Source organism: Rhopalosiphum maidis, chromosome 4, assembly GCF_003676215.2.
Source record: "Rhopalosiphum maidis isolate BTI-1 chromosome 4, ASM367621v3, whole genome shotgun sequence".
NCBI classification, from domain to species: domain Eukaryota; kingdom Metazoa; phylum Arthropoda; class Insecta; order Hemiptera; family Aphididae; genus Rhopalosiphum; species Rhopalosiphum maidis.
Window position 1 is genome coordinate 799,194 of NC_040880.1, and position 22,363 is coordinate 821,556.

The following is a 22,363-nucleotide window of genomic DNA, read 5'->3' on the forward strand; positions in this document are numbered from 1 at the left end:
ATATATTTTTAATTTATTTAGTTAATATTTGAAAAAAAATTAACTTTAACGGGACTACATAATCAGTGGCGTATTTTTAATGTATTTTTGGGGGGTGTCCAGATAATATAGGTATATACTTATTTGTTAATTGGTTGCAATATTTCTGTTTTACATCTACTACCACAAAGATCATAATATTCTCATCAAATATTGTAATGAAACTTTTTTATTTATTTAATTAAAAATAGTAATTTTTATGTAATTTAAATCATACAGGTATAAAATAACTACTGTAAACATAATTATTACAATGTATTTCGTTTGTTAAATTCGATACCAATGATGCTATAAGAATAACAGTTTTATAAATAATTAAAAATATAATAGGATAATAAGTACATTATTTAAAACTAAATGTATTTTCCTTCCTAATTAGTTTATTACTTTATATAAAAAAAAAATTCTATATTTAATGTCAATAAATTTTGAAGGAAATTTGGCAAACAATAATATGTAATTCGTAATGAACTAATTTAAAATTAGTTTATGACTTTATATAATATTAAATTAGCCAAAAAACGAATCACTTATTATTGTTTGCCAAATTCCCTTCAAAATTTATCTACATTAAATATTAAATTTTTTTTTTTTTTTTGGTTTGGGGGGTGTCCAGACACCGAGGACACACCCCTCCCCAAATACGCCACTGTACATAATTAATTAATTGATTTGCAGCAATCAACACATCATTGTAAAAATATTGACTCGTTAATTTAGAAACTACTGTAATTTAACTTTAACTTTTTAACTCTTTAATGTCAAGCCTTAAAATTATGTTAATTTAATTGTATAGAGTATAATTTAATTCTTACGTGACAATAGTTTAAACATGAAAATAAGACTACATAGTAATATCTTAATACAATAATAGATTTTCAGGCAAATATAATTTATAAACAGGTAATCAATAAAGTTTAATTATGTGATAAACAGAAATTTAAATCTAATAGAATACTGCACAGTTAAATAAATTGATAATGTTAAATGAATACACTAAAACCAAATATAATCAATTTAATTAATGAAATATAAACAAATACGCTATAATATATTAATTTATTTACAAAATAATACTATTATTATATTATATGTAAATTTTATAATTTTTATGAATATTATAAGAATAATAGTTATAATTCTAGATAGTTAATTAAATAATTGTTATTTAATATTTACCCAATAAACTTTCTTGTAAAATATAGATATAAAAGAAATGTTATTAAATTTAAGCTAATTAGTAAAGTACGTTTATAAATACTTTACTATTAATAGTTAATGTGTATTTTAATTTATGAAGTATTTTTATTTAACTAAAGCTACAACCAACTCAATAGTTATCATAATAATAATTAATGTTATTTTTGTTTTAAAATAATCACGGTATTTTAATATTTCAAAATATAATTGACAATATTTTACTTTTTCAATTCTTTTAATTATATATTTTTTTAATTAAATAAAATATAAATATATATACATATATTTTACTCCTTTTATTAAAACAATTATAATTTGTAGTGACATTAAAGCAGTAATAATAATTATTTTTTAAAAGATTAACACAACCAGCTGTGCCTAATTAGTAGTTATTCTTATCATTTAACGTTACTTTAAAACTGATGTTTAGATTATTATAATAAATATATAGGTAATTAAATATTATATTCATTCAAAATAATGATAAACTTTATATAGATGAAAAAATCTGTTAAAAAAAATAGAATTTAATAAAAATAGTGTTAATAGTGATTAATGTTAATTGTTTAATATTGATTACTTTTAATATTTTTTGAATATAAATGCTAATTACGCATTTATGTTTTTACCTTAAAATTGGTTTTAAAAAATAATGAAATAGAGGTAATGTCGGATATAGTGTTTATTATACTTGGCCTATTTTTAAAAATTATAAATATTAATAAATTAATATTAATAATTGAAATTTTCAAGTTATCAAACCCTTTTTATCTTCAAAATCTATTATCGTGGACAGTATCCTTAGTACAAAAAGCTAACTAACTCAATAACTACTCGTTTAAGTTTAAATTTAATAGACCAAAATTTTTAGAAGAATAATCCACTTAATAATTAATATTATAAAAGGAAGGTTCTCATTTTAAAAATAGAAGTTGTTATTTCCGTAGGAGTACAGGATACACCTTAAGTAGTACAAAAAATATTAACATATTTAAAATATGGTCTTTAAGTATAATTAATAATTTAATTATTTATCGAATAATCAGTTTTTAATGACTGAAATATTGAAGGAAAAAGGGCCAAGAATGCTTAGTGAAACACTCTATGCATACTTCACTGAATCGCTTGATTTATTTCAAAATGTTATTATTTATTATTGTTAGGTATCATACATATTTAAATAAAACAATTATTATGTGTATACAACATAAATATTATTTTTTTGTTTTTATGTCCTGTGATAAATCAATCACTATTCTAACTTAATTATTTTGAATAACATTAAAGATAATAATAATCACTATACCTTTTCCTCTTAAGTGTGTCGTATTATTTTTTTGTACAGTTAAGGTAGTATAATATATTATAAATATTAAACGTTAGCTATCGATCACAAGAGAGTAGACATAAAGCATAAAGCCACTATGTTATCTCATGTTAAGTGTTAAATGGACAAGAGTCCTATTATATAAATAAATAAAACCATTTATTAATAAAAATGATAATCTCATTAAACATGTCTAAGAAATTAAGAGCGTAAAATATGAATATAGTTGAACAAATCATTGTCAAGTTATAGATCATTTTTTTTTTTAATATATAAAGTTATAGTATAATACGATTTTTATATGTTTTAATCTCATTTTTTTACAGTTTCTAATATCTAATAGTTTTATTATTATTATTATTTTAAATTTTTTGTTTAATTAAATTTAATTATATTTAATATTTATTCAGCATTTTAAATGTTTTAAGTAATCTAAAAACAAAATAATATAATGTTAAAACAATAGGTTGTCTATTTATAAGTTATTAGTGTTATATTACGGTATACAGTTAGGACATTTGAATAATAATTAAATATAAATATATAGTCCTAATTAGGAATAAATAACAATTTGTTTATGATAATATTTAAATTGTATCTCCAATAATTGTATTTATGATATTATTATGAAGTTATACAGTTATTATTAATAAAATTATAGATGAAATCATTATAATTATTTTGATAAATTATATTTTAAACATAAACCAATACATTTTTTAACAATTAAAGTTTAAAAATTCAAAATAATAAATACATTTTTTTTATATTGCATTGATACTCAACATCCCAATCAACTGATATAAGTAAATGATATTTAAAATTTTAAAACATTTATTAAATCATTAATAATATATTTAGTTTGTGAGTGATAAAATCTCAGTTAGGTATATGTAATTAATATAGTCCATGAACCGTGATTAAAAATACAAGTTTATTCACAATATAAAATTATTAACTCAAAAGTAAAATTAAAAAAAAAACTGTATGAAGATTAATATTATACGATTCTTAATTTATTTAATAGGTAAAAAAGGACGTGATTTTAACAGATTTATTTATAGGTACTTTATTTATAAATTATAGTACATTTATACCTACTTAATATTTATATGCCCAAAAACTCACTATGACAACATAATTTCCTGTAGTGTTAAACCAAAGTTCAATCATCAAGACAGCTGCATAGTGTAACATTAAATGTCCGTGTATAGTTCAAAAGCAATGATTAAATGAACTATAATAATATCATAAGTTGAATAAACCCAAAACATTCTATTAAAACTCAGGGTACCATTTTTCTCTTGTATATGTATAAATTACAATCTCGTTAAGTAAAGGACCTGAATACAAACTAAACCTTTTTTCTTACATCACTATAACCATTATATAACAAATACAACTCATAAAACATAATTTAAAGGATTGTTTTACTGTTAGACACATGAAAAAAACTCGTACATAAAAATATATTTTATCGATAATAGGCTAATCGGAATAATTTTTATTTTACACCGTGTATTATATATACAAGAATACAAGATACATAAATATAACATTTAAAACATATCATAATATTAACTCTGTAGGTCTTTGAGATGAGTATTTTAATTTATATTTTGTACATAATATTAAGGTTCTTTTTTGCACTTTCCATTACAAAATTCGGCCCTATGCTGGATAAAATGCATAATAACTTGCCAATAACGCACAAAATTCATAGCCCTATACCACTTACGAAAATAGTTAGAGACTGCAGTTGTTGGAGAATTCATAACATACCAATATACACATATAAATTAATTTTAATAAATATGGAATACTCTTTTTTTAACTATGTTTAAAAATAAAAAACACATATATAATATTATTATTTAAATTATAAATAATAGAATCAACGTTTACCAGACTTTTATTTGTTCTTTTAAAAATCCAAAATTTTAATCATATAATCGAATCTCTTGATTTACTTAATTATTTATAAGCAACTTGAACATTTTACTTAAGACGCGATCTATACATATAACTGTCAAGTAACTATTAAAATAATATAAGTATGTATATGGACATTTTAAATTAATCAAAAATAATATTGCTAATATTGGACATTATTGATATCTGCCATCTAAACTGTTTCGTTATTCATAGAAACAAATAACAATTATTAGATAACATGTGAAAATTCGGTAACAGTTGCGTGCCTGCACTATACGGTACCTACTAGGATATCTACCATATTTAAATTTGTGTATGGTTGTGTCCCATGCAGTTTTCAATTATTTTACTATTATGGACCCATTATTTAATATTTTTTGAAGTTTAAATTGAAACTAGAATGAATGCATGGATTTTAAATGGTTTTCAGTAAAATGTTCAAGTATTCAGATTTACTTACATGATTAATATAAGCTAGAATAGTATATAGGATTTTGAATTTTATTTTAGGATTTACAGAGCTATACTCTTTAAGCACAAAATGTGATTTTATCATGTACTAGTTCAAATAAATTGTTTTTATATTGCATTTATTTGCATTTTTGTATTTTTTTGGAATTGGGGTCATTATTTAGCATTATTGGGTCATTTTTTCAATTTTACGGCCAATTTTTATACTTTATTGAAACTTAGATAATCTAAAATTGGCCTAACTTAACCTTTAGGTATTATACATTATATAAATAATGTACGATTATTGAATTTCCTAAAAAGAAGGTTTTTTTAGAAAGACTAATATAAATTCATGAAAAACTAACAGCTATTATACCAGGATTTAAAATAAGAGAATCGATTTCTTCTATAGTAAACCAAATTATATGACCATTATAAAAACTAAATAATACCTAATTCTATTACTTATTTACGTTATTGAGTTTGTAGATCTTAAAAATCATTGCTTTTTTTTTATTTTGGTCACGAAAACTAAGCATTGGTATAAATACATTATTTAAAATTATTAGGGTTATTTACATGCTGGCCTAAATTCCTTACATAGTTACAACTTAAATCTATATTTAGCAAATTTAAAATAAAATATATATAATATATACATATTTACAATTTTATGAACTGGTTGTTGTGTAATATAATTGTAATAGTAATAATTTATAATATAATAATATAAAACATTTTATAACTTATTTAGCTATAGTACTAGTATTAATAGTAAGTAAGTCATTGTTTGAAAAATTTAATTAATGGTATTATTTTCGTTTTCAAAATTTATTACCAAACTTTCAGAAATAAGATGGCTTACTTTACGTTCCTCTCTGATTTCATTGTTTTGTCTGCATTTCTCAAAAATAAATTGTTCGTTTTATTTATTTAAATCTATACCATAGATTATAATATTATATATAATAATATATTATAACAATAAGCAACATAACGATAAACAATAATATATTTTAACAAATAATAATTATTTATACTATTCATTTATTATTATTTTTTATTTATACTGACGTAATTATTCTAAAAATACAAAGTACCTAGGAAAATTATAAAATTATTATTAATCAAAACTGACTAATTTAATAAAATATTTCAAATTAAATACAGTTTTTTAAAGAAATAATCTACAATATTACGAAATAATCTACATTACGCATTAAATGGATGTGATGAATCAGTCAGTAAAATACATTTATATATTAAACAATATAGATATGATTTATTAATGTATTATATGGTTAGTATTTACATTTATATATAGCAACATAATAGATTTTACAATTATTTTTTCTTTAAAGTCAGTATTTTTTTTCTATTTATTCGAGTACTGAGATAAACTGTGCATAAAACTTTTCTACGCCGAAATCATTGAATCTCATGTGAATCAAGAACTTAAAGAGATTTTATACAAACATTATGATAAAGTGCTATAATACTAAGACAAATATACTTAATGATTAAAAAATGAATCAAAACATATATTTATTTATAAACATACCTTTTGTTTTTATATAATAAGTATATCTCATATCAAATATAACAATAAATTCGAACACAAAATGTATACTTGTATTAAAAATTTAACAGACTTTAAAAAATATATTTATGAAATATCAAACGTTTAAAATAAATAAATCCATGTTATACTATTTGATATTTTCTATAGAAGCTCATTTATTTTGAGTTTATTGGCATACAAAATACAAATGAACTTTTAGACGATACTAAACTGAATAGATGAAAAAACTTACGTTTTCGCGATAAATTTAATATTACATTATGACCTCAATGCGTCAGCCTGTTTGAGAAAAAAAGACATTAAAAAAACTAAAAGCGTTCTAAGCATCAGTCCAGAAATCTAATCAAATTATTTTCTCCGTATACCTTCTTAGATAACTCTCAATTTTTGTGCTTATTTTTTTATCATTATAAATTTCTGCATGGTACGTATTATTTTATTATGCATCAAAATAAACAAATCACTTAAACTAGCGACAACAACAAAAATATATTAATTTTAAGAACATTACTTCATTCTGATAAATCAAACACACCCAAACACTATACATACGTTATCCTGGGATTTTGGAACAGTATGTATTAAGACTAGTTGAATGTGCTTTTCAGGTTCATTGTTCCAATCTTTGGACCCCGTGAGACAATAAAGCCGACTAGATTAGTAGGCACTCATTATGGTCTCTGATCGCAGTTAAAGAACTCCGCACATCGTGTATATTATGTGTATGTCTTCTTTAAAATATACTTCCGACAATCATTCACTATTTCGTTTTCAACCATTCCCAACTTAAATTGTTTTTCTATTTCCGACTAAAAAGTAAAACATAACTAACCCACAAGTTCATTGTATAAAATTGATTGATAAACAACAAAACAATGTGTATTATAACATTATTATTTTTTTTTTTTTTGTATCCATACACATTTATTATGACAAACAATTTAAGTCTTAAATTTAGTTAAAATATCAACCATAAATATTTTTTATAAATAATTTCAATACATGAAATTTTTATGAATTCAAAATACTTACACTATACAATATACCTACAATTTTTTAATTTATTTATTAAGTAGACGTTATAACGAATGAATAGATAAGCATTCAAAATCATTATCACAGATAAAAAAAAACCTTGTAAGATAAAGAAAAAACTCATTATCCTTCTCCAATTTTCAAATTCGCAATTAAATTAATTACTTGCAGGAATTAGTTGGCCAAATCCCATAGGCTCGTAAGATTTATTAGCGTGCCGGTCGTTTGTATAAATTCACTCAATTGACCATGACATTCAGTACAACTAAAGAATAAAGATATCATCTTTAGTATTTATTTTGAAATCAATTGTTGATAGACACAAAATGTCATATTAGTACATTCGTTTTAATTTCCATAACATTAAAAATAATTTTTTTATTTATTTTGTTTTAGAAATAATACATTATACAAAATTACACGATAATTTTAATTTTGAAAGCAAATAAGTAGTGTGAAATACAGTTCTTATTCATTTATTATCAACAATATATTAGTTAAAGAAGTACCCAGAGACCAGCAGTATAGATTACCTTTATAGTCTAGGTATTATAATATATTATACATTTATAGTATTTACTATTTTATACAATAGATAATTTTAATTTTATATAGATCATCATCCGAATCCAATAATACATTTAAATGGACCGGTAACCTACCTATATTTTACTGTTAGCCCGTTATATTATCTACATAATTTATATATTCTATAATTCATAAGTAATTATTATAATATTATGGTTTTCAATATTAACTATAACAAAAAGTAAATAAAAGGAAAAGCTTCAAATTAATTTGCTTCAATGGAAATCAATATTTTAATGCAAAAACTGATATCTAATGACAAATATTTGTACAAAACGTAAATATAATTTTTCTAATTTTAATTGCTGCAAATATATATAGAATTTACCAAACAATAATCATTATTTATGCATATGAATATTATTTGAATATCATTATATGATACATACCATAGTGTGGAAAATACGAGATGTCCAAATTCACGAGTTAAAAGAAAAGTATCAACATTGATGTTCTAATATTACAGATATTAGATAAATATTAAGAATGAATTCTTCTTTTACTGCCCCGAAAAGTAATGATAGACAGAAAAAATTCAACATTTTACTTCAATTTTAAATATAAATTTTAGTTTTAAATTTTAATACAAACAGATTGTAACCATGGATAATAATTAAGATGATGGTAAAAATTAATTACTACAGAAACATACCTACCTATTAAGAACTTTTGATACAAAGCAAATAAGCGGGCTAATGATAAAATTTAAGTCCAAAACGAATTGAGATAAAATATTAGAAATATATAGAGATTAAATTAATTTGAATTGTTATTATTGCAGAAAGTTTTAATAGCCTGTACTTATAAGTACATTAAATATGCATTTAAAATTAATTTTTGATTAAAAATTTAAGTTTTCTTTTTTTTATAATAAATATTACTTTCGACTTATGATGATTTGAAAATATGTATTAATACAAAGTTCTTATCATGACAAAGAAACTACAAAATAGTTACATTACTTTATTAACTCGCACTAAAACATTCTGAACAACGTTAGTAATCTGTAATTTTAACATTAAACTTTTTTTATATAGTGTAAATCAACTGTCAAACAATTCTCCATATGAATAAATCAGACATTTGGGTAAGATCAAAAAAAAAATAAAAATGTTAACAACCATGGTTTAAAATATAATGAGTTGTTTGATTTGAATACGTTTTTAACTAAATTAAATTAATACGGTTACAGTTGGTATTATACTTAATTTCATTATATTTTATAACACTTTGTGAAAGCTTTGTAAATATATATTTTAATTGTTTTATGATAATTTGATGATAAGTATACTTAGATTTGTATATTAATTAGTGTTAAACTAATGTTCAAATAATTATACATAATATATATATGTTACTATGAGTATTTTATGACTTTTAACTATATTGTCATTGTTATTATTTTTTTTAATCGTGTGCTTAATATTTTCTTTACCTTTTATTACCTGTTTTAATGTACAATTATATTTATAATATTTCAAAGAGATAAAAATAAAGAAAATAATAACCAAGTAATATATTGTAAAATTCTTAGTAAAATAATAAAGTAAAATATAGAGAAAGGTATTAAATAGTCTACCTCTTTTAGTCTTATGTAATCACTTTTAAATGTTGAATCCTGCTATCTGTATAAGACGTTCATACAATATAAGCTATACAAAGTTAAAGATCAATTTTCCTTGGGTCATTTTACTTAATGCGCTTTAATGTTCTATCGCAAATGAATGCTTTATGAACTATAATGATTAACCAATTAATGGCATTATCAATAAATAATAAATATTAAATACATTATACTTAATTGTCAATACATATATAATATATTTAAATACAATAATAAATACCTATAAATAATTTGTAATTAAAAAAAGGTTAAATTATAATCTTAATTTCCCAGTAATATTTAGTTAAAGCAAAGATAATTGAGGAACTTAAATTTAAATTATTCATAATATTTTTGAAAAAATTTCTGAATAAGAACTTATGCTCAAGAAAGAATTATTAAAACTGACGAAATACATAAATTCATCCAGTTCTAAAGTGATTCATTATTTATTCGCAAGTCACAAAATCAATAAATTAATTGGTAAACACATGTTATACAATTGTGTCTAACCCTATTAAGTAATAGCTTCTAATACTAACATATATTATATATTATTTAAATTTAATGTATAGTGGAATTTATTAAAAAAAAACGTGTTTTTCTACTATTGTATCTCAATTAATTTGATTTAAGACACATTTTAGATGTTTAACGTTGTGATGAATGTATTAATTTAACAATTATGATGTATTTTTTGTGTCTGATGTAATTTATTCATACAATAATTATATATTTTTCGGTGTTTTATTCCCTCTATCGTGTATTCCCATCGAATCAAATAAGGATACAACTGAACCCATTAAAGTCTATTATAGGCATGTCAAACTGTCAAATATGATGTTTAAATGACCCAAAAATATTTAATAGAATTCTATGTGGACCGCACAACAAACTTATTAAGATTAACATTTTATACAAATTTACAACAATTATCACTGAGAAAGTACATACAATACTCGTACTAATATACATCTCTAACATAGTAACGAGAAAAAATGAAAATTTATTTTCACATAATTTATCGATAAACCATTGAGGTGTCATATCCTATAAAAAAAAAAGAACCAAGGGCAGCGTGGTTTGACATTCCTGGTCTAGAATGAACGTGCGGATACGGGTAATTATTATTTTCTTGACCATTATTAATTGTTTATTAATTTATATTCTTACAAAGTTAAAGAATCCCGAGGCCTCTAAAACAACCTCAAACTTGATTAGATTAAGTACCTAACTCAAATCTCAGTGTATGCACTCACAACGCCTCCGCTAAATTCAACACTCGGTTCTATGTTATCATTAAACTATATATTAAAATGTTGTATAAAAATATTAATATACATCATTGATATTTGTTCGTTACAATTTTGTGTTATACAGCCGGAAGCATTTACATGAGCCACGGTTTTAGCGGTTACCGACCGCAACAGTTGTGTGACCCGCGACTACAACCTTTCCGGTTTCTGGGACCCACCATCCGGTCCGCGGTGGCGCTCACAGTGCTATGGCTAGCCGCGTGTCTGTTGCACGCCTGTCTGCTGTATTTTTCAGCACGGTCACTGTTCCGGAACGGACAGATCGCCGTGCTTGCCACCATACTCATTTTGCTCACGTTGCTCACGCTGCTTTCCACTGCTGCGTTGGTGCACATTGACTGCAAGTACGATCCCGATTGACCCGGCCCGGAAGTCCAAGCGCCCACGGCTTCGGTCAGCGTAATCGGACCTAGCCATTTATCCACGGACAGAGCCACTAAAGTGGCATGGGTTATATAAAACCATATACCAAAGTATACTGGTTACGACGAATGCCACGTGACAAACACTCTGTGCTTATCACAACATTAAGTAATTTATGTATTTTATTGTATACATTTACACGAACGTTGTATATACATTTTCAACTAAATAACGCTTTGCATTATTGTAAAAAATAAATTACGATTCCAAAACTTTTTCTCAGCGATGACCAAATCTCGAACAACCTCCCTACAAGAAAATCGTGCTTTTTACGCCTAAATGTATTAAATATACACATATGATGATCTCATATTATATTATTGGTACCAAATTATGCGAATTGAATAAAATACACTACTGCCCTGTTGTCAAACTATGATAGCACTTAATAATATAATTCCCGAAACTACATTTTTAACAGATTTATCAGTAAAAGAATCTAAAAAATATATTGATTCGTAAAAAATATAACATCCGTAATAAGAAAAAAAACCCAATATAAAATGAATTTTATTTAAACCACACAAGAGTCTAAATATATTTTATTCCAAAACTTCATATTTTTAATGAACATTTTCTGGCAAAATATTCAATAACAAATAGTGCTTTATTTTTCTTTAGAATTTATTGTTCAAAATAAGAATTCAAGACAATAATTTCAAAACTTTTCACGCACTCATTTTTTTTTTCATTGGAAGTAGATTTCAGTAAATATTTGTAAACTTAATTTTTTCATTGTTCGATGTATAAATCATATCTAAAGATGTATAATATGTAAATGTGAGAAAAAAAGTTTTCGGCAGAATTAAATCGTCAAAGCATATATTGTATAACAGTTCAATATATGTATTAAAAATCAGGTCCGACAGCCCAGCACCCCAAATTCAAAATTTTGATCTCAAACCTATTTAGATAATTAGTATCTAATTTGTAACAATTTGTAACGCAAAAATTAGAATTTGTAACACAAGCTTTACCCAAAAAGTCTTAATTTTTTCCGGGTGCTGGACTGGGTTGCGTTACAAATTGTTACAAATTAGGTACTAATTATCTAAATAGGTTTGAGATCAAAATTATGAATTCGAGGTGCCAGGCTGACGAACTTTTAAAAATCATTGATTAGGTTATAAATAAAATTTGAATAATATTTCTTATGCATGTTGAATAGTATTTTCAAAGTGTAGTAATTATCAAACTAAATATTATTATTTAATAGGTAATATATTTAAGTAATGATTGTTTATAATTAAATATTAATACGATCATTTTTATTTTTTTAGATTTTTGTTTTTATACTTAAGCCTATTATATAGATTAAATGTGATGTTAATTGTTTAATTTTAAAGACATTATGATATGATAAAAATTATAATATTTACCATATACTGTCACCATAATAACATGTATAATTTACCTATATGTCTAACGTCTAAGAATAATTATGTAAATTTACTTTTTATTTATTATTTTATATTGTTTTTAAATTTATGACTTAAATTACGATTTGTTAACTTTTGCAATGTTCTTTTAGTTTAAGACTTCAAGAATACGATTTACAAATAAAATAATGATTATAATTAAATATGTTTAGAATAAAAATTATAAAGATAAGTTGGTATATTTTAATTAGTTATGATCAACGTGTAGGTATTCTATAATTCTAAAATATGGACATGTGTAATATTTAAAATAATGTACAAAACGTATTGGTAGTTCGTTTTTAAATTAAAAATAATTTGTTAATATAGTTTAAATAAATAAGATGGTAACTAAAAATTAAAATATTATTAGTTCCAAATTAGTATATTTCGTATAACTTAAAATTATTTCGTTTGAAATTTGTTGAAACCAAAATGCTTAGACTTTAAAATATTTAATATGCTATTCTTGATTTTATTTAATTACTTATAGAGCTATATAGCTAGGTATCATAAATGCTTGAACATGATATGAACAAAATTGAAAGTTTCCTTTAAAATGTCTAAAATATTCATAAAAGTTATATTGACTATAGTAAAGAAAAAACCTTTACATTTCACTTGGGGTTTTGAATAGACATACGGAAATGATTTAAAGTTAACCTTAATTCCTAAACTTTAAGGTGCGTTAACATTAGAAAGACTGTGTGTTTCGTTTGGTACGCCTAACACAATATTGCGTAGGAAATTACAAAAACTGATAACATAATAAGAAATAATGAACAAATGAACAAATGAATAATATATGATAATAAGCGTTTTAGTTATTTTAGAATCTATAGTTTTAAAATCTACTCCGCGCGCGGATAAGAGTCTGTAAAAAAAGTGTTTGTCTGACCGCGATCGGCCAGTTGGTGACCCCTAACTGCTTTAGATTGTTTCGTATTTTGACACGAAGTCATTTCGTATATTTATGTATTTTCTAATTCCATAAATTACAATAGAGATGATTAAAATCAAAATTTAAAATGCCATAAAAGTATTCATTATTTAGAGTGTCCAGTATTTAGAAGTTTTCCTGTAGAAAAGTAGTGAAAATGTCCCCGTTCCCCAAAAAATGTCGGCTATTTAGATGTGTCCGTTAAACAAGGTTATTCACTGTATTATGTTTATTGCGAGCCACACTGAAAGCCGTACGAGCACACGGCCCACATGTTTGATACAATGATATCGCTATGGCACTATCGTAATTCACGGTTTTTTCGAAACTAGAAAAAATATTAAAAATCAGGAGATTGATGAAATTAAAATGTTGAAACATCAATATTTTCAGAAAAATAAACTACTAATCTTCAATTTTTTTTTAAATAATTAAATAAAAAAAGGTAGACAAGTGGATATTGCTCTGCTGTATAGTAGAGACGGAGAGTAGGTCACAGTTCCCTATAATGGATATGTTGAATTTGAATGCAATGACAGCCATGACAGGAATCGTTATATACGAAAAACGATTCTGAACAGAGATGATTTATCAGTCTAGGATAATTAGTAGGAATGAAGGATATATTATATTATCAGCTATATTTAAATTTTGATATATATCGTTATTTTACTCGAATTTGTAAAAAAATAAATTTCGTATGCTCATAAAAATTTTTCTATATTGACGCTGAAGTTTTTTTTTCAGTTATTTGAAAAAAAAAGTTATGGAGAACATTGTATTAGGATTTTTTAACTTTAGATATAAATTTCAATTTCAAAATTCATTTCAGGAAAAAAAATTTAGAAAAATCGAAAATTTCAATGGTTTATAGTTTAAAAAAATTCTAAATATTTTGAAAATTTAATTGTAAATATAAACGTGAAAATTTCAATTATTTACAATAATTCGTTTTTGAGTCACAGAAAAATCAAAAAATCAATTTTGTCGAAAACTGGTTATGCGTAAAAATTCTCGTTTTTCTGTTACTTTTTTAGGGTTTATCCTGACGCTTTTGAAAACTACTGAAAATTTTTTACTTTCGACCCCAAAATACGAACAAGATTCAATTTCTTTTTCAGTGGGGCTGAAGTCAAAAATCATAGCATTATTACTATTCCAAAACGTGATAACATACACAAAAATAAAAAAAAGTACATCATTATAAAATCAATACATCCATCACTCCGTTCAGAATCTAAAATACATTTTTTAACTTTTTTACTAAAACATAAAAATATATTAAAACATGAAATATTTATAGTTCTTGTCCTTGTGAATCTTATTAAAAAACCAGAATTATGATATCTCCATTATTTCAGGAGATATCGCAATGAGTAAATCCTCGCGGGACACCACCCTGTATAATAGCTTAAATGTATAATTTAAGATAAACTTGTAATTAATAATTAATCCAACGCAGTAAAAATACTTTAAAAATTAATTCTTATAAATTGCACAGAAAAAATAAACTGTGCATGTGATCTCACTTACGCCTATATTGAGTAATTGTATATATAATCATTAAGTACTTATACATCACACCTAATGGATTAAAATATTTAGATACCTTCACTACAAAACCTAGATTGAAAAAATTATACCAATTAATTCATTAAGATACAAATATTTATACTGTTATTAATTTATTGAAACCAAACTTCTAATATTTCTATCAAAATATAAAATTTATAATATATTTCAATTTTATGTACGTTTCAGATAATTTTATAAAAATCATAACTTTGTAAATTTTAATTAAAAACTATAAGAACAATATAATCAACCCACTATATAATTTATTTATTCATAATTAATATTTTAAATATTAGCTATAATGCTAACTATTAAATCAATTTTAGATTGTGAGTGGAACAACCTGCAGTGTATGATTTTACATTGATGTATGTTGTTTTTTATTGCATCTATTATTACCTTTTGAGTATACTAAACTTAGTGAAAATACTTCAATTTTCTGGTAGTAAATAAGATTTAATTGGTACTAGGGGGTTAAAAGTAATACTTTTATAAATATTTGGGTAAATCTAAAAAAAAGCAATAAATGAGAAATTCTACAAAAACCTTTTTTTTTTAAAAAAAAATGTTTAAATTAAGAAATAAGTGACCGCGCGTAGAGACTTATTTATCATAATTAAGAATATTATTTTAAAATACTTGAAACTTTTCACTATTAGGTATATTATTACGTATATTGTTTACCATGCACTATCAAATTTTTAAAATACTTGGATACATTTTAAGTTAATTATACCACGCACCCATTGGCGGACGCAGGGAGGGGTTTTGGGGTTCACCCCCCTTCCAAATGAATGGATGATCAATTTCAAATAATTAATAATTATTTCAAAATAATGGTAATTATTCTTATTTTTTCAACCCACCCCCTCTCCAAAAAAGGAAATTTTTTCCTGCGTCCGCCTCTGTACGCACCTACATTCATAGCATTCTACGGTACGTTATTGGTACTAATTTATAAATTAAAAACCGATAGTAAATATAATGCTATAATAAATAATAGGTACTATACTATAATAATGATAAAATTTTAAGTTGTAATTTAAAATTAAAATATCAATAATCTATTTATGCGACTATTGTGACTATAGGGATTGAATTTTAGTTTTTGTAACTTATGTTATATTCCACCAATCCAAACATTTTGTATAATGTATAATATGCTGTAACCTAACTATCATTATACCAAGCTTTATTACAGAACAGTTTGTTGGTTTGGGGTGGAATAGCCAATAAAGCTTTTATATCCTTTAGCGACACAACAAAAACAAATTATTCGTATATATATATATATATATATCTGCGTAAGTAAACTTTAGAGGTCTACTTCTCAAATAGCTTTCAGATTTTCCAGTAAAGTCTTTTAAGAAAATTTCTTATTTATAACTGCAATAATATATAATCTTTAGTCAAAAGCGTTAATTTTTGAGTTATTATTAATTAAAACCTAAAAAAGAACGTTCAGAATACTTAAGTGATTTTTTATAATAAATCTTTTGATAAAAAATCGTAAACTACTTTACACCAAAATACTATAATGCCATAAAAAAAAAATTAATTTAGAAAAATATTTAAATATTATCTATAGTATCAATTATCTAAAGAGTTAAAAACAACATCTCACTGATTGGTTGTTTACATTAAAAATAAAATACTTTCTTTTTAGTGTCTAAATACATTTTTAATTTTTCAATATTATTCCCTCTTCCTTTATATTTATTAATTTAATTTAATAATTAGCTACATTTAAGAATATATTTTTAACTGCATGTTAATTACAAGTTTTTCAACGTATTATGTCGATTTTATTTATATTGACTATATTATAAAAATATATAATTAAATATAAATATAATAATTTTAAACTCAAAAAAATCTTAAAATGTTGCATTTATAAATTATAAATATTATTTTGACAATACACTAATACATATTATTATGTTAAATAATAATTATTATAAAAGTAACTCAAAATGATGTACCAACAGCGTCTACATAAAAAATAAATTCTCATGTGCCGTCTCCAGCTGACTATTAATTTATAACTGATGCTATTGATGCTAATAATTTTAGTTCAAATGACATTGCATTTTTTATCAATAAATGTTTACAACCTTATGAAATTAATATAATATTAATTGAGTTTATGTATTTTATATTAATTTATAAAATAATTTCACTATTATGACCTCCCCCTTCCCACGACAAAAATGAATTATAAATATGTCACTGATTGCGACATGCCGATGCAATTTATATATTATTATTTATTTACCTACATATTATAGACTAAAGTAAAAATAAGAAATATAAAAATGTTTTTAAAATCCAGACATCAGACAGACAACGAAAAGGTTGCTATAAAAATAATAATTTTATAAGAAACTTAGATAAATAATATTTGATTAACCAATTTAAATGCTTAAAAGGATTTATACAAAAATATCGGAAATGTTCAAAGGTTAAAATTTATAACAGCGCCAATGCCGTAAATGTATATATTTTAAGTCTATAGATGACTATATAAAAATTTCATCGTATATCTGTATAGTCTACATGTTATGTATAGGTACTTATATCATTTGTATTCTATATAGGTTGATTAAATACTGAAAGGTTATCATTTATCGTACTATAATTTGTATATTTATACTTATATACATTATACTGCTTAGAATATAAACTACATAGATTCCAATTTCCAGGTATTAGTGTTCTGTATTATGAGTATAATTATTATAATTATTATTTATATACAATTTCAGGTGAACATAATGTATGTTTTATTTAGTTACTGTAATTAGATCATTTCTTCTCAAACACAACCGGGTTTTTTATTTTTGAATACATATTATTTTTGTTCTTAATATTTATAAATGTATATAACTGTAAATGCTTAACAATAACACTAAATGAAGGTGAGTAGAGGAAAGATTTTCGTCACGTTCCAACAGTAAAAAATAAAATAACCTTTAAATAATTCACAGCCCGAATCCTACTAGTTATTGCTATAATCAAACTACTCAAATACATCAAAATGACCAATAGATATCTATCAATAAATATAAGACAATAATATATCTATTATATTTTATTTGTAAACACACCTCTGTACATTTTTTGATATATATATGATACCAGATCCAGATGTATTTTTAATAATATAAAAAAAGCAATAAAATCATTATTATTTTATACAAAGGTACCTATAGACTACTTTTAAAGTTTTAAACATTTGTATTAGTATTTATTATCTACTACAGAAAATATACATTATCCGCTAATAAAATAAATAATATTATTGTACTTTTTACTTATACCTACTTGTACTCTACATTCGAATTCAGTTTACATTAAAATATATTTTATTTATTTATTTATTTATTTCAACGGATCAGACGATTCAATTACAATAATTTAAATAACATAGTTCATAACTGAATATTAGAATACAATAATAATACAGTAATAATACAATAATAATAAATAATAAGCAGTACTACATATTTAAATACAACAAATTTTGTTTACATAATTATTAAATAATTCTATGGAATTAAAACTAAATAAATCAATGTTTAAATCATTTGCTATTGACATTATCCTATTCATAGGAGAAGCAGACATATAATTTGTTTTATGTGTAAAAATATAAAACATAGTGGTTGGTCTAGTTCTGCACTGAGGGACAAAAAAATTAAGAAAACCTAAAATTTCAGGGCAATTAATGTAACCTATGACGAGCTTGAATAAGAATTTCATATCAAATATTTTTCTTCGTTCAGATAAACTACCAATATCAAAATAACGTAATAGTGGTTCATAAAGAGAATGAGGCATACGATTTAAATTACATTTGAAGGCAATAAATCGTAGGAAACGGTTTTGAATATTATCTAAACATTATATATTACATTTATAACATTTATATTTTCATTTGTGGTTTATTAGGCCTGTTCTTAATTTTTGATTTGATCTAAAATAATAATAGACATAGGTAATGTCTAAAAATAATACGAAATATATTATGTAGTTTAATCATATGATGTTTTATACTTTTATGTTATAAAGGCACAGAATTGATGAAGTTTAATCTATTCTGTGATATAGGCATTAGCCACTGTTATCAAACAACCATATGGCCAGAACATCAGGTTGTCCTTATCAGTGTTTATAATCTCGAAATTCTTTCGATGTCGTTAGAATGATGTTTGACTTTGAATGTCAAATGTGTTTAAACTATAAAATACATAAAACTTTACAGGGTCAAATCCTCTAAATGGTAAGTATTTATAGTCTATCGAATTATTTAATCGAACAAATAGAATCCTACTTATTCTACACTATCAACTTCCTTATTCTCCCAAATAGGTACTTAGTATTTTATCTACCTACTTTTGTGTTTTATTTTCTATCTAATCTCATGATTCGACAGTAGTTATTAATTATAATAATGCAGCTCATACTTACCAATCACTAATCAATCGATTGTGTTCATCACTTATTTTTTATACAGCAGCAGTTACCAGTGACTTACATTTCAGTAACGTGTCTGATGATAATTATAACAGTGTTTAACAAATCCAATAATGGTGTTCACACAAGTGGTATCCATCAAAGACAAAGCACCTGGAACCAAAGTATACAACTATGCTGATTCATTCTGGTGTACATATATTGTGTCTGTGGTGGCTGCCAGTGTTGCAGAAATATGTAAGTACTTTTATGATAGCTGTAGAATTCATATGTACTTAATTTGTAATAATAAACTGATACAAACTTGTACCTAAATATTTGTGTTATATTACATTTTTCTTGTGCAGTGACATATCCTTTGGATTTGACCAAGACTCGTCTACAAATACAAGGTGAAGTGGCTTCTAGCAGTAAACCTACACAATATAGAGGCATGATAAAAACGGCTATCGGCATTGCTAATGAAGAAGGTGCCCTAAAATTATGGCAAGGTGTGACGCCTGCGCTCTATAGACATGTAGTGTATTCTGGTATTAGGATTGTATCGTACGAAACCATGCGTGATAAAATATTATTAAAAAACGAAGATGGATCATTTCCGATTTGGTATTCACAAATAAACAACATAAATAGGTAGATTCTTTGATTTGTTATTTAACTTCAGGAAATCAGCCATAAGTGGAGTCATATCTGGTGTAATTGCTCAGTATGTTGCTAGTCCAGCTGATTTGATCAAAGTTCAAATACAGATGGAAGGTAAACGGCGTCTGATGGGAGAGCCTGCTAGGTATACCAATTATTTATTGTGCAACTGGAATATATTATACTATATTATATAAATAGTTGAATAATATATTTTATAATTATTGTTTATACAATCATTTTAAATCAACTTACATAATATTTTATCATTGTATACAAGAGTGTTAAGTGCAGCACATGCATTCAAAAAAATAGTATCTGAAAGTGGTGTTCGTGGTTTGTGGAAAGGATCAATACCTAATGTACAACGTGCTGCTCTTGTAAATCTTGGTGATTTGACTACTTATGATACAGCTAAGCAAATAATTATGCACAAAACTGGGTTACCTGATTCACATCTTCTACATTGCCTTTCTAGGTATATTTTTATTGATTTTAGTTGTTTTTATTTTTCATTTTATATAAACTAAATATTTATAAATTTGATTTATTACTTTAGCATATGTGCTGGATTAGTAGCAGCTACATTAGGAACTCCAGCAGATGTTGTAAAAACACGTGTTATGAATCAACCAACTGACAAAAATGGAATGTAAGATCAATCACTATAAATATTTTTAGGATTCAATGTTGTTAATATTTTTTTTTTCAGTGGTTTGATATACAAAGGATCTTTGGATTGCTTGTTTAAGACTATTGAAAATGAAGGGTTTTTTGCTCTTTACAAAGGATTTTTACCTGTTTGGATCAGAATGGCACCCTGGTCATTAACTTTTTGGATGAGTTTTGAACAAATACGCCATATGCTTGGTGCTACTGGGTTTTAGAAATGACAGAGTATAATCATTAGATCTCATTTTTATTATGTTTTTCATCTTTTACAATAGTTCTAAAATATGTTAAGATATTATTTTCAATATCTATATCCTCTGTGATTGTATAGAAAGTTTAGGTCCTGAACAAACACTAACACTACACATAAGTTTTCTTGTAGTCTAAATATTGAATTCCATAAAAATACTATAACTTAAATTATCAAACAAAATTAATGATAAGACATTATATTATAACAGTATCATTTACTGACATATCCATCGAACAATAAAGAAAAATCTTGACCGTATTTCCGTTATTGCAAATTTAATATACAATTATTAAGTTTAATATTCTTTACTTATTACCGTATTAAATTAACTTAACATTTTTATTTAATTTAACTTGATTTTTTACTTAATGGTAGTTCAAAATATTAAAAAGATTTATTATCATAGACTTGTTTTCTTTTTTCAATTAGGTAATATTTAAGTCATTTTACTCGAATACTACCCTTAAACCTACAGTAAAATAAATAATAAGCAACATTTTTCTGTATTGAGTATTTAAATGATGGGCAGTTAATATTAATTTAACAACACCTTTAAAATAAAATAATTAAAAATTGTGTTCTAGCATCAAATATATATATTACTAAAGAGTAAATTTATCATCACTTTTGGCTCAAACTTGTGTTATTATTAGTGTTATTTATGTATGATGTTTAAAAAATAACTGTTGTATTGAAATATTTATTAAGTTAATTATTTAATCTATATTTAATATTTGGCCAAATACCAATTATTTTAGTATGTTAACTAAAATATTTACTACTCAAATTTATCTGTCAATTTAATTTATTTGTAAAATTATCTTTTGTATGTACAAATTAATAATACATATTACAAATTAACTATATTTTATAGAAATTGTAATAC

General features: G+C 24.0%; 2 protein-coding genes across 4 annotated transcripts in view; both read left to right on the forward strand.

The window, feature by feature from the left end:
* The window catches only part of LOC113549106, a 54,350-nt gene extending 42,361 nt beyond the window's left edge, over window positions 1-11,989 (forward strand). The window contains exon 4 of the mRNA XM_026950267.1: window positions 11,143-11,989. Coding sequence (XP_026806068.1) covers window positions 11,143-11,438 — 296 coding nt within the window. The 3' untranslated portion in view covers window positions 11,439-11,989. The remainder of the gene's footprint in view (window positions 1-11,142) is intronic.
* Window positions 11,990-19,557: 7,568 nt separating this feature from the next.
* On the forward strand, window positions 19,558-22,129 carry LOC113561275 (mitochondrial uncoupling protein 4). Of its 3 annotated transcripts, none has more exons than XM_026967598.1 (7): window positions 19,558-19,716; window positions 19,951-20,147; window positions 20,258-20,516; window positions 20,575-20,697; window positions 20,833-21,030; window positions 21,112-21,204; window positions 21,265-22,129. In XM_026967598.1, exons 2-7 carry the CDS (start codon window positions 20,024-20,026, stop codon window positions 21,437-21,439), a joined length of 972 nt encoding a protein of 323 aa, XP_026823399.1. In that variant the 5' UTR covers window positions 19,558-19,716; window positions 19,951-20,023; the 3' UTR covers window positions 21,440-22,129. The 3 variants fall into 3 exon arrangements, with proteins under 3 accessions (XP_026823399.1, XP_026823401.1, XP_026823400.1); XM_026967600.1 differs by having other exon boundaries at window positions 19,615-19,716; window positions 19,954-20,147; XM_026967599.1 differs by having other exon boundaries at window positions 19,707-19,805.
* The last annotated feature ends 234 nt before the right edge of the window (window positions 22,130-22,363 follow it).